The sequence below is a fragment of the Fistularia commersonii genome, chromosome 30 (genome assembly GCF_037954325.1).
Source record: "Fistularia commersonii isolate RoL2024-O1a breed Wild chromosome 30, RoL_Fcom_v1.0, whole genome shotgun sequence".
Classification (NCBI taxonomy): Eukaryota; Metazoa; Chordata; class Actinopteri; order Syngnathiformes; family Fistulariidae; genus Fistularia; species Fistularia commersonii.
In genome coordinates, this window is record NC_141313.1 from 12417588 (window position 1) to 12432111 (window position 14524).

The 14524-nt window shown below is 48.7% G+C and overlaps 1 protein-coding gene across 2 annotated transcripts; it reads left to right on the forward strand.

Annotated features, from left to right (window-relative positions):
* The first annotated feature begins 458 nt into the window (after positions 1-458).
* On the forward strand, positions 459-14524 carry cpne4b (copine IVb). Of its 2 annotated transcripts, XM_086177647.1 has the most exons (16): positions 459-730; positions 3837-4025; positions 4738-4917; positions 5110-5181; positions 5876-5950; positions 6436-6519; positions 6600-6689; positions 8396-8494; positions 8851-8937; positions 9148-9207; positions 9297-9430; positions 9755-9809; positions 10459-10510; positions 11103-11236; positions 11533-11769; positions 13685-14524. In XM_086177647.1, exons 2-16 carry the CDS (start codon positions 3855-3857, stop codon positions 13814-13816), a joined length of 1662 nt encoding a protein of 553 aa, XP_086033773.1. In that variant the 5' UTR covers positions 459-730; positions 3837-3854; the 3' UTR covers positions 13817-14524. The 2 variants fall into 2 exon arrangements, with proteins under 2 accessions (XP_086033773.1, XP_086033774.1); XM_086177648.1 differs by lacking the exon at positions 5876-5950.

Sequence of the window (14524 nt, forward strand, 5' to 3'; positions counted from 1 at the left end):
GCCCGGGATTGGGACCACATTTTCGCAGATTGAGCACATTATATCGCTCAAGGATTTGTATTGATTAGATTGAGCACATTATATCGGTCAAGGATTTATATTGAGTCTTTTTGATCTGAAAGTCACCGAGTGATGTGCATGAAGGCATGCACTTGTTCACATACAAATACAACCACGATGATCCATGAGCATCATTCCAAAGGGTCACGCTTCAAACTGCTTCACGTGTTTGGGCTTCCTGCACCTACAGTGGTCGGTGAACTTTGAAAAATCAATCAAACTCCAGAGGATCCGCCCGCGGTTCTCAGGTTTGCGGTCATCGGTTATTATGAAACCACCGAGGCGCATCTCAGCCAATCAGAGCCGGGGAGCCACAGCTGCCGACATACCGCCCCTAGATGGCGCTGGCAGACCACCCTGCGGGGTGGCGGGTCCCCTGGGTAAGGTGCGCTCCCTGCGGCCCCCGGTCGAGCCAGCAGGATTACAAACTCCAGTTAAGTGGCGCACCGCCTCCCCCCGCCCGCCTCGGGTAAACTAGACACACGGTGCGCGTCCTCACACCGCTGGAACCGAGTGCAGCTCTGCCGGGCTACCGCTCCGCTCCGCAGCGGAGGAGATCGAAAGAGTGCGCAGGGGGAAGGAGATGGGCTCCGGAAGCGGGGCGGCATCCGAGATTGTCACCTGAACGCCGTGGAAGTTCGTCGGCTCCCTTCTTTCAGGATCGCTGTGGGTGAGTTTCTCCGTTCTCCCGCTCCGTGCACGGCAGTGCAGTGGGAGGGTGCAGGTCTCTGCCCTGGACGGGCTTGTATCGTCTTGTCATTCTGTCACAGGGGTGTGTGGATGTCAACTGTGGGTGCGTGGGTAGGGTCTACATGAAGCAGATCATTCCCCTGAAGGTGTAGAGCTTGTCAGGAGAGAAACAGGGAAACATGTCCCGGGTGTAGCGGTTTGGGGTATGAAGCAGGGAGAGGACTATCTTCCTTCATCTCACCCCTCACTTTTCCTTCATTCTTCTTGCCTTCTCTTGTTCTTCTTCTCACCCCATCTCTACAACCCCCCTCCGTTCTTGCCAATAACACTGCTTCACTTCTGGTAGCCCCCTTTCATGTGTCCACCCTGTCAGCTGCTCCTGTCAGGGTCATGTCCAGATCCTACACTAGAAGGTCTGGGGCCTCCTGGTCCCTAAACTCATGTCTGATAATCAATACAAGAGCGAGCAATTACAGCATGCTTGAGTATCATGGACGTTCCTTTGGAGGAATCTTGAATGTCACATCTGCCACGTCCAACCCACATGCAGGTGAAGGTGAAGACACACACATACACAGAGGCAGTCAAGGGTCGCAGTAATTGAGCTGTAAGCAGCGATTGATTGTCACCGAGCAGAGAACCAGACCTGACAGCCAGGGGCCCTCAGCTGATTTGAAGATGTCTCACATCAGCCAGTAATCATTTGCCACTGGTTGGTCCAGCCTTATCTTATTTACACTCTGGAGCCTCTATGCTGTTTGCTGTCCCCTCCCATTTCTTCTGAACGACATGTGGAGATTTTAAAGACCAGACATTTTCTGAAGGACCTCAGAGTCCAAGACGTTCTTGTGAAACGATGAGCTATTTAACTTATATATCAGAAAAGCCGCCGGGGAATCTGCACCTTTAAAAAGACCTAAAACCTAGCACTGTTGTTGTGTATGTTTTCCAAAAGAAATTTGGGGAATTCATAAATTGTCAACATTTTAACAAACAACATTGTCAACAAACATCTGATTGGGAGAATTCTTTATTTTGACGAATATTAAAGAATTCGAGATCTTTCAAACCTGCCCGGGAGTGATGAACCATTACATAGGTACAAGGGCTTCTCAGTGAAGGTAACTGAGCAGGTGTTACACAAAGTGAGCTGATTCATGAATACCATAAAACCACCAGGAAACCCCAATGGGTAATATTCTAGCTTTTCAGACGGCTTTTCACTGTAGACAGCCAGCAGCTGATACTTTCAGGCAGATTCTGCACATACACTGCTGAAATCCTCCATCACTATCAGTGTAATCTGCTTTCAACTGGAACGGGGACTCTCACACACACACACACACACACACACACACACACACACACACACACACACACACATACACACACACACACGCACACACACACACACACACACACACACGCACACACTTGCAGAAATATACCGCAAGTATATATACCGCAAGGCCTGTATGGGAAAACAAGCAACAACATAGCACCCACACACGTCTGTTTATCTCATAGCTGTACTCTGGCTGCAGCCCATTCAGTCTGCTTGGCTAAAAATAATAACTACCAGAAAATACACACATGGAATATGAATTATGAATGATGAACAGAAAGAGAGAGAGAGAGAGAGAGAGAGAGAGAGAGAGAGAGAGAGAGAGATCCAGGTCAAAGTCAGACCCAGTTCCAGAGCCCTGCTCCCAGTGGATGATACTACTAGACTGTGGCATTAATATTCAGTTAGTACCATCCCGCTCCTCAGGCCTACAGTGGACTGATCAGACTTGAGGATGGGGCACTGTTCTTGACGGACGTTACAAACTGGGAAAATTGATCCAGGCATTTTCATATTAATTATACATGTGATGCAGCGTCTTCCGTGGAGAGCAATAAATCCATGGCAGGGTTGAAGTGTCAACTGGCCCCATGCTGAACGGCCAACATGCCAGCCCGTGTTGGAGGGAGCTCAGCACCACAGCTGATGAAAATCTATGAAAATACAAATGAAGTGTGTTTATTTTTTCCGGGTTAAAGAAGGCGGACCGATAGCAAAGACTCATATGGAACTGCAGCATGAAATCGCGGAAAACCGTCCGATTTGGGTTTTCCCTGGCTCTGTGTGAGAGACGTCTCTCCACTGCCAGGAGATCCAGCCGCCGCACTAATTAACACAGCATCTTCTAACACATCAGCCTCTTGTCGCGATCAAACAAAGCAGGCATAACGTGCTAATTAGCACGCTTTAGAGGTGCGGTTGGCACTTCCCCTCACGCTTTGGACAAAGCCAGGCAAGCTGTTCACCTCCAATTCCTTTCTCCATGCTAAGCTAAGCTAATTCTCTCCCGGCTGGAGCTCGTTTGCATATGTTCTGTGTCTGACAGCCTGCTCGGCGAAGAGAGAGTTTCTCCCTAAATGTCAAACCACTCCTGAAAGGCCCTGCACACCCACATGGCCGCTGTTATCAGCGTTCGGGGATGATGAATCATCCGATCTGGCCAGACGAGGACGGAGCAAAGTGCACATGTTGTTGATTGCGCAATATCAGCTGTGAGTCATGAAATACGGTCTCGTGAAAGTAATACTGTGCTTCATTGGTCTCTCGCGGGTCCTCTTCGATGACATCCAGCCTCAATCAAAACAGGAAGCCATAGGGGGGCCCTGGCTATTTGCTTGAGCTGAGATGACTGCGCTGCTATTTGTCTGTATCACAGTCACATGCAGGCGGTGGCCATGAAGATGAAGCCGACCTTAAACGCAAGGGATCTGCTGAGCCAACATTCTGGGATCCACTGCACGATTTCTCTGTGTTGGGGTATGTGCGGTGAGATCTGGATATGCACGTTCACACGTGCATTCGTGGCTTTACCTGAAATTCAGCGGCTTTCGACCTTAAACACCCTGACTGCTGACTGCTTTGTCAGGGTCTCTGCATCTGCTCAAACAAACACCCAACGGAGGTGCTCTGCAGCCTATCTCTCTATCTATCCATCTAGCTATCTATTCCTCCATAAATCCATCCATTCTGTAGTCTGTGCCTACCAAAAATCATGTCTATCGCCTCCCAATCCCCCCCCCAGTGTGAGGCTGCATTCAACATGAGCAACATCTACGAGTCTGCGGAGGCCACGCTGGGCTTCATCAGCTCTCCATGCCTGACCAAGGTAGAGCTGAGGGTGGCATGCCGGGGGATCTCAGACCGCGACGCGCTCTCCAAGCCTGATCCCTGCGTGGTGCTGAAGATGCAGTCCCACGGCCAGTGGTTTGAGGTAACTGTTCTCTTCCACATAAGCCCAGTGCATGCACACACTCTGCATCTGAGTCAGAGGAGAGGAGCTTCATCTCCCTTGTCGCATCTCCTCGGACTCACGTGATGATGTGATCCAGGGGCTTGGATTGTTCCTGCTAACCTTTTGTTGGTCAAACAGACAGGAGCAGACCGCAGGTGGAGTCTACGCAGGTAAGGAGGGAGTTTAGACTAACCAGAGGTGCAGGACCAGGCCAAGGAGATCAGGCAGGAGAATACTAGAGAAGTCTCACCTTGCAGGGAACATGGGACGAACAGAGATGAAGCTCAACAGTGTCTTTACACTGGTCCTGAAAGATCAGGACTGGGTGAGGGAGGAGGAATGAGTGGCCCAGGTTCTCCTGGTTGTGGTCCTCATGCCATCCAGGAAAGCCCAAAACTAGTGCACACTGCCAGGTTTTAGTGACTGACCAACATGGAAAGATGATCTTCAGACTCAGAGAGGAGAAGATGTGAGATCCATGGCTCCATGTCCCATCTGTGCGCATTCAGACTGGACTCCTCACCTTCATGAGGCTCCACGTGGCTGGTCGCAGTTGATCAGCATTTGATCTGTGTTTGGGGTGATTACAAGAAGATTGAGGAGGCCTTCTCCACACCAGACACCGAACTCAGCTTGGACCCATGGTCTTGCACAACCGTGAAGCACACAATTCCTTTGTGTGTGTGTGCAGGTGGACCGTACAGAGGTGATCCGCAGCAGTAGCGTCCCGGTCTTCTCCAAGATCTTCCTGGTGGACTACTACTTTGAGGAGGTGCAGCGACTGCGGTTTGAGCTCCATGACATCAGCTCTGGTAATAACGGCCTCCGTGATGCTGAATTCCTGGGGGCCATGGAGTGCACCTTGGGACAGGTGAGCCTGCAGGAGTGTAAATGAATAGAAGTTCTGGGTCGGTTCCTTCAGCAAGGAACCTCAGAACACCGTTAGAAGTTGATTATCGTCTCACTTGGTGAGACGTGTGACTCCAGGACCTGTGTCTCCTGGATCTGCAGGCTCAGAGAGCATCTGCAGATCGTGAAGACCACTGTGTGTTGTTGGTTTCAGATTGTCTCCCAGAGGAAGCTGACCAGAGCTCTCCTCAAGCAGGGAAACACAGCTGGGAAGTCCTCCATAATGGTACGCTCACTCACTCACTCACCCACTCACTCACATACACTTGCACACTACAGACACACACGCTTGCAAACAAGTGACAGTCAGACACACACACACACACACACACACACACACAAACACACACACACATAGTTGACACATACATACACTTGCAGACAGTAGACACACACATGCACACACAGACACTGGCACACATCAGACACACATACACACTTGCACACAACAGACACTTGCATGCTCACACACACGCATACAGACATACATATATTTGCACACTGTATATACATGGCCACATGCACACAATAGACACATACATTCACTTGCACACAACACACACATTTGCACAAAAAGACACACACATACATTCACTTGCATCCAGTGACGTGCAGACACACACATACTGTGCATACACTTACAAATAGTAGACAGAGACTTTGACACACACACACACACACACACACACACACACACACACACACACACACACACACACACACACACACACACACACACTCTGAGGATAATTAATTTGATGATGTTGCTTGCTCAGTCTGTTCTGTACCTCATTTCCATCTCATTTTCTCTGTCCTTATTCCTCTACCTGTGTGTATGCCCCCCCACACCCCACTTCCCCTAACACATACACACGCACACACACACACAAATAAATACACACACACATGCCCCGCAAAAGGTGACAGCAGAGGAGTTGTCTGGTAATGACGATTATGTCGAACTCTCCTTCAGTGCTCGAAAGCTTGACGACAAGGTTTGTATGAACCCTTTCGAATCAACACCCATTTGCCCTTCATATAAGAATGCATGTGTATGAGTGTACGCGTGTGTGTGTGTGTGTGTGTGTGTGTGTGTGTGTGTGTGTGTGATGAGCGTGCTTCGGGATTAGGTGGGGCGTCGAAGTTAAATCACAATCCACAAAAATAGCATGGCCCATTAAGGCAGCCTTGCTGAGGCAGGGACGCCCCCGCCCAAATAATCCCCCCGCCTCAATGGGCCACCACATCCACTGATAACTATATTAATTTTCAGCCCTTCACATGCGCGCCCATGTGCACAGCCATGGATGACTAATCCAAACAAGTTGCGCCTCAGGGGACGACAAGGTGCGGCCGGCAAATTGGAAGGGACGGGCGGAGGAGTCAGGGGACAACACCGGGCGTCCTAATGATTGAGCGAATGAGTGAATGAATGATGGCCGTCTGTCACTTTGATTGACGCACACCTTTCCCCGTGAAGGACTTCTTCAGCAAGTCAGATCCTTTCCTGGAGATTTTCAGGATAAACAATGACGGGACTGAGTCACTCGTTCACAGAACTGAGGTAACTACACACTAACCCCCCCACCTCCCACCCACCCACCCCCCCGCCCTGAGTGTGACTCTCCTCCTGCTTGTCTTCAGACAGTGATGAACAACCTGAGCCCCGTCTGGAAGTCCTTCAAGGTCTCCTTGAACACTCTCTGCAGTGGAGACCAGGGCAGGGAACTAAAGGTGGGTCTGCTGCTTGTACACCTCAGGCTATGGACAACAGGCTCATGGCGTTAGTGATGAATCACATGCGAGGCATTCATTCATTCATTCTTTGTACTGAGAGTCACAGGGGGTGGAGCCTATCCCAGCTATGATTAGACAAGAGGCACGGCTCACCCTGGAGCCATCACAGGGCCACTTATATAGACATACAACAATTCACTCCCTCATTCACCTGTCTCATAAACATACAACCATTCACTCACTCATTTGCACTTCATATAGAGGCATATAACCATTCACCCTCTCATTCACACATCATATAGACATATTGACATTCATTCTGTCATTGACATGCCATATGTAGAGGCATAGAACCATTCACTCACTCATTTGCACATCATAGAGACATACAGCCATTCACCCTTTCATTCCCATGTCATATAAACATACAACCATTCAGTCACTCATTCACACATTTGGACATTGTAGGGTCTCCACTGAAACTCCTGCACGTTTCTGGACTGATGGAAAGACCTGGAGAACCCAGAGGAACGCCATGCAGAGACAGGGAAAATATTGAGATTCTCCTGTGGGAATTGAACCAAGGAGCTTCTGTCAGAGCCAGAATTTAGCTTATCTCCACTCACTGGTAAACCTGACTTTCTCAGGTTGAAGTCTTGATCACTTCCGTTACTGAGCTTCTTCTCAGGCCTCGTGAGGACCTTCTCATCACAAGCTCAATGACACTGAGTCTTTGAAACATCATTTAGCCTTTGCATCCCGGGACGGTGGAGCTCCCAGATGTGAAGGACTAGGTGTGAACCAGTCTGCCAGCCAGGTCAGCTGTATTAGCAAGCAGCGCCTGCTAACAGCTTCCCTGGGCATGAATAAACATAAGGCTACTCATCAAACATTCAGAGGTGTCTTTACTCTGCGTGGTTCCTGACAGCAGGGAAAAGGACTAACACATGCTTGAATTCATGGGCAGGCACATGTGTGCGTGCACACATGCACACACAACTGCCGTTGGCTGTGGTTTCCAGGGCTACCTGTTTGAAGCAGTGCTGCGGTGAGAGATGGTGGGGCAGAGATTTCTATTCAGCCCGGGACTCGCCTTTTCACCGAGCTCTTTACTGACCCATGCATAAATTCATGCCTTCATCTGCAGCTTTTCAGGAATAACCCCAGATGTGTGATGCAGGAATACACAAGTGTGTGTGTGTGTGTGTGTGTGTGTGTGTGTGTGTGTGTGTGTGTGTGTGTGTGCGTGTGTGTGTGTGTGTGTGTGTGTGTGTGCGTGTGTGTGTGTGTGTACATGTGTTTTATCTTCAATCAATATTAGCGATTGTAGTGTGTGTTCATGATGAACACCGACCTGCTGACCCCCACTGACCCCCACTTCACTGCCAATTGCTGCCATTTATTTTGTCTGGTGACTCCTTCAAGAGAAACAAGTCTCTGGCACCCACACACACACACACACACAGAAGCTCACACATGCACATGCCGAGCTGCCTCTTAAGCCACATCCCTCTCAGCATCAGCAGATTAATATTTCACCACTCTATCGCCCCCCCACCAACCGCTCCTTATCAATCATTCAGCATGGCATTTCCCTGTATGCCTTGGAGTGTGTGTGTGTGTGTGTGTGTGTGTGTGTTTGTTTGGGTGACCGTGTTGCATCCATGGTCCGACTCACACAACCTTTCATCCGTCCTTTCCAGTGCACGGTCTGGGACTGGGACTCCAACGGGAAACACGACTTTATCGGGGAGTTTCAGACCACCTTCAAGGAGATGAGGGCTGACCAGGAGGGCAAGCAGGTAGGTACAGACTACAGAAGCCTCCTCTGATACCTGGGCGGGGGGGCTTGGGGGGGTAAAAAGTTAGAGGGTCACTCCACACAGTAACCAAAGGCCACTGAAAGAAAAAGTATGGCCTTGACAGTTTTTGGCGGTGGCAGAGGTGGTGTGTGTGTGTGCATGGCGGGGGGGGGGGGGGGGGGGGGGGGGGGGGACTGAGACAGGGGAGACGCCCATAAACTAACAGATGAGCAGATGGAGCCAGATTAGAGAGAAGATTAATCGAGGAATGCACTACACTGTGTGTTTGTGTGTGTTTGTGTGTGTGTGTGTGTGTGTGTGTGTGTGTGTGTGTGTGTGTGTGTGTGTTTGTGCAGATCCAGTGGGAGTGCATCAACCCTAAATACCAGATGAAGAAGAAGAATTACAGAAACTCGGGTGTCGTCATCCTCAACCACTGTAAGGTGAAGTACTATTACTACTACTACTAATACTCTATGTACTTTGTAAGAATACTCTGAAGCCTCCATTGTCTCCAATTATTCATCTGCACATTAGCGCTTAGCATGAACAAGTTAAAATCGAAATGATATTTGAAGATAGCTTTCCTCCCTGGACCTTCATGCCCCTGCTTCCCAAGCAGGACCTCAATGTGACCTTGTCTCCTGTGACAGATCATCAAGATGTACTCCTTCCTGGATTACATCATGGGAGGCTGTCAGATTCAGTTCACGGTAAACTCCTCCCACATTGAACCATCTTGCCTCACCGCTTCTTCATCTGACCAGCACCAGCATTCTGCATCTGTGTGTGTTTGTATCAGGTTGCAATCGACTTCACAGCATCCAATGGTGATCCAAGAAACAGCTGCTCCCTCCACTACATCCATCCCTACCAGCCCAACGAGTACCTGAAGGCTCTGGTGGCTGTGGGGGAGATCTGCCAGGATTACGACAGGTAGGGGCGTCAATCATCCTGCAGCAATGTCTGACAACCACACGCACACAATCGCATGCAGACACATATTTTAAGGTCACTACATTCAACCCTTGTGTGGTGTTCGGGTCTGTGGGCACACACACCCACGCACACACACAGAGAAAAGTGAAAATGGGTCCCACAGACCAGAGCACCACAGAAGGGTTAAATTTGCAGAAAAGGGTTCTTGAGGGTTTATCATGTCAGCACTAATGTATCCATTATTCATCCATTCACTTTTGCTCGCTCGATTCTCGACAATTCTTCTCTCTCTCACTCTTTCTATCTCCCCATGCCATGTAGTGATAAAATGTTTCCTGCCTTTGGATTTGGAGCTTTAATACCACCAGACTTCAAGGTAGGACATATGTGTGTGCTCGTGAGTGTGTGTGTGTGTGTGTGTGTGTGTGTGTGTGTGTGTGTGTGTGTGTGTGTGTGTGTGTGTGTGTGTGTGACGTGTCAGAGGTTTGCATTTTTGATTTTACAACCTCTTTTGGAAAACCAGGGTGTTTTTGGATGAATTTTCAGACAATCACCTGTTGCAAGTTGTCCGCTCTGTCTTACCACCAATGCCATGTCAGTAGGAGGTGCCTCCATCACTGGTTCCTCCAGAGCTAGAAGAGTCTATTCACCTGGAGGTTAGGTCTTTGCTGCATGAAAGCAACAATTGGAGGGAGCTGTTGCTTATATGAACATAAACACATAGCATAGCTGTTCTATTGCTAAGAAGAGGTATCACTCTGTAGTTTGGATGCCACACCTCCTCCACACCTCACCTTTCCGTAGAGGTTAGGGTAGAACTTTCTGGCCCTCCACACTAAAGACTTTGAAGCAAACGCAATTAGACATTCTGGTCCATCTTTCCTGATGTGTGAGAGCGCACATTTCAATGAGTGAATGAGTGATATTATGTTTTCTGCTATTTTGTGTTATTGGTGTATTGATCTGTTCTGCATCTTCACTATGCCATGTTTTTGTTTGGTTCAAACTTCTCCTGCGATGTGGAGGTTTCACATGACTTTGCAGTGAACTTTGATGAAGACAATCCTGAATGTGCCGGTGAGCTGCCTCACACACACATATGCGCATGCATGCATTCACGCATACGCGCGAGCACACACACACACACACACACACACACACACACACACACACAGCCCACAGAGAATTCCTCATCCATCACACCAATAAAGCAGCACTACAGTATCTTAGCTGCATATTCCCTTTGATCTCTCCCAGCCTTCGGCCCCATCCTTTCTGCTTTATAGCTGTCCCCACCAGCCTCTGCTGCTGCGTCTCCAACATTCTACCTACCATGCAAACACACACACACACACACACACACACACACACACACACAGGCTGGCAGAAGATTTGCCACTCTGCTGCAGGTGTTTCAGGCACTGTGTTCCAGAGACAAACAGTAATCTGAGTTGTTAAATGAGCTTCTGCATCTCATCCTCCCCCACCCTGCAAAGCTGCGTCCTGCTGCGTGGGTGTGTTTCATCTCCTGTTAGTGTTGACTTCTGTGGCATGCTTGTTTCTGAAAAATGCCTCATCAACTTGTGGGACCTGCTTCATATCAGCAAAGGCTTCTGGGGTGCCTGAGCTTGTGGAGAGCAGGGTGCTGACAGGAGGTGTCCATCTGCAGGGATCCAAGGCGTGGTGGAGGCCTACCAGAACTGCCTGCCCAAAATCCAACTCTATGGCCCCACCAACATCGCCCCCATCATCCAGAAGGTGGCCTTGTCGGCCTCCGAGGAGATGCACACCAAAGAGGCCATGGTGAGAGACAGGATGGGGCTGTTGTTTGGAGTGAGGGGGGCAGGGATGCAATGTGAGTGGAGGTACAACACCGGACAAAGTGGTGCAGAGGAGAAGTGATTCATATTCATTTAATTTCAGTCATAAATTTTAAAGCGGGCATTCCTCTCTGCCGTAGTGCCTCCTGCTCCTCCGCTGGATTACAGTGACTTTTATTCAAATGAGCTCCCAATGATCAGCGATGTTTAAAACTCTAAATTCATCAGAAAAGCGTCCCTCTCTCACCCATCCTGTCTCTTCCATCCACAACCCCCCAGGAGTACTTTATCCTACTCATCCTGACGGACGGCGTTATCACCGACATGGCAGATACTCGGGAGGCCATTGTGCATGCCTCCCATCTCCCCATGTCGGTCATCATCGTGGGCGTGGGCAACGCTGACTTTACCGACATGCAGATCTTGGACGGCGATGATGGCATCCTGCGCTCGCCAAAGGGAGAGCCTGTCCTTCGAGACATCGTCCAGTTCGTCCCCTTCAAGGATTTCAAACATGTGGGTGGGAATTTTCTGGAAAACACAGTTTAATCGACATGTGACTGATGTGTGTGTGTGTGTGTGTGTGTGTGTGTGTGTGTGTGTGTGTGTGTGTGTGTGTGCGTGTGTGTGAGAGAGTGAGATAGAGAGAGGGATACAACAAATACTTTACAGGTGGGATTTTAGTACAGAAAGGATTTCTGGAATTAAATGACTCAACAAATCAATGATGCCTATTACAGTCCTTAAAAGAGCGCCATAGAAATATCCCATTATGCAAAACAAGCTAGGTTGCAACCGTACAGCATTTCCTGCTGCAGCAGGTTCGTGCCAGTCAGTTTAACCCCCGCAGACTTTCCCTCCAAGAGCTGAGCTTATTGTCAGCAAACAATGTGAAGCTATGAATCAGCTAATACGATTGTAGCATTGGCAGGAAGTGATGAGGAAACTCTTCCTGCTGAAAGGCAGAGATGAAGATCACACACAAGTGTGTGTGTGTTCTCTGAACAAATACACTCACCTGCACTGATTAGAACACCTTGCTAGAAGGGGTGGGGTGGGGGTATGAGACTCTTAAAAACCTCCCACAGAACAGAGTGTGTGTGTGTGTGTTTGGGCGGTATAAGCATGACCGTGTGGGTGTAATGTGCTTGTGTGCGCGTGTGTCTGTGTGTGTTCAGTGCCATGATTTAGCCTGCTGTTGACAGGGTCTGTTTGGCTGGATCTGTTACGCTATGTTTGGCTTGTGACAGGTTGAGAAATCAACCAATTACATCCCATCCCAACAGAGAAACGGAGGCTCAGTGTAGGGACGCAGAGGTACAAGGTGTGTGTTTGTGGAGGTGGACATATAAACCCCAAAGTACACAGAGACATGGGGATCAGGCATGAAGACCAAATGTGGAAACAGTGTAGTTAGATGGGGGCGTTCAGAAGCTACAGACAAAGAGGAGCGAAGGAGTGTGTGACAGAGGTGGAGAGGTGATTTTCTGCTCTGTCGTTTCTTTTCAGAAGGGATTAGCAGGACGGAGTGACTGTGAGACAGGGGCAGATTTGGGGGGGCACGCTTTGATGGGCATTGTCTCTGGGAATAATGGGAGAAGTATGACAGACTCTGAATCTGAGGCGTTAATGTGTTTGCACAAGTGTGCGAGTGTGTGTGCTTGGATGCATTTGTGTGGGGGGGTTGTTCATGGATGTCTGTGTGTGTTTGCGTGCATGTTTGTAACTGTATTTGTTTATGTTTATAGGTTTGATAGTGCGTGTGTCTGTGCATCGTGTGTATTTATGTCCATTTTCATTTAAGTTTGTGTGCATGCATTTGGTATCCCCGATATCCTAAAGGCCGTCTTCCGAGCCACTGAGTAATTATGTAACAAAGAAAGTCCAACTCCAACGTCCCCACAGGCGTGTTCTGTGAACCAACACACACCCGAGCCTCTCCATCTCTATCCTAATATGGAGATATTAGGAGATCACATCAAAGTCTTATTTATTATCCGAGAGGAGCGATTAAGCCGACGGAAGACGGAGGAGGAAATACAACCCCAACAAACCCAACCCTCTCCAGTAATCAGCACGTAATGGAGGTTTTTCTCCCAAAAACTGTGTCCATTTCTAACCAGGGTGGAGATTCAAAAACAGGTCAGGGGTAAAATCAATACGGCTGTGTTTGCAACTCTTCCGATCCGCTCTTCTCATGTGCCTCTTCCCTAGACACCTCTGGGACTTCATAGGAGAAGGATCTTCTGGTGGGTTGTCAAAATAGGCCTGAACTCCTGACAGTCGGTGTCTCGGCTGTGAATTGCGGCGTGAAGGTTTAATGCATGACTGCTGATCCGGTGCCTTGTGTTTCCTGTCTGTCCGTGTGTGTGTGTGTGTGTGTGTGTGTGTGTGTGTGTGTGCGCGCGTGTGTGTGTGTGTGTGCTTGCAGGCGTCACCGGCTGCTCTGGCCAAGAGCGTACTGGCAGAAGTCCCCAACCAGGTGGTGGATTACTACAACGCGAAGGGCATCAAACCCAAGTGCATGTCGGATTACGAGTCTACAAGAACCTTCAGCCCCTGACGATGGACCAAAACACACACGCACACACTCAGATAAACAAGCACCTACACTCACACACATGTATACACAACAGTAGTCTAGCTCAAAGAATTAGCGCGTTCTGGTGAAACGATTCCAACTTCCCATTGATGACTATTGCATGTTTGGCCTCTGTGGCGTTACCTGGGAATTATTACTCTCCCCTTGTATATCTGACAGATATTTCTAGATGAACCAGCATGCTGACTCAGACTTATAACTGACCCAAAGAAATGACACTCCTACCTTATTTAGATAACTAGCAAGTTCATCGACCAAAACCTGTGTGACCCGACAGGTTGGACCAGGTGAATGCAGAACCCTTGAGGGTTAAGATAGCAATTTATATTTATGGGAATCTTAGCGTCCCTGTTAGTGTTCTGCATAAATGCATGCATAACTCTGATATCCAATCTCCTGTAGCCGCTTGCTAGTTATGAAATAAAGTATCTATGTCATTTGAGTGACATTCAGGGTTGTCTTGGGTGTTTTAAGTTCTTTTCTACAGAACTGTTTGAGATTTTGAAGACAAACAATTAAATACTTGTGATAATTTCTTAATAACCTTCTTACATTGTCAAGAGTTTTGGACGGTTAGCCAAGCGTGTGATATAGTCTCATCTGTGCGCTTAACACTGTTTCCTCCTGTATTCTGCATGTTGATGATATTAAAGACAGTTTGGTTTCTCA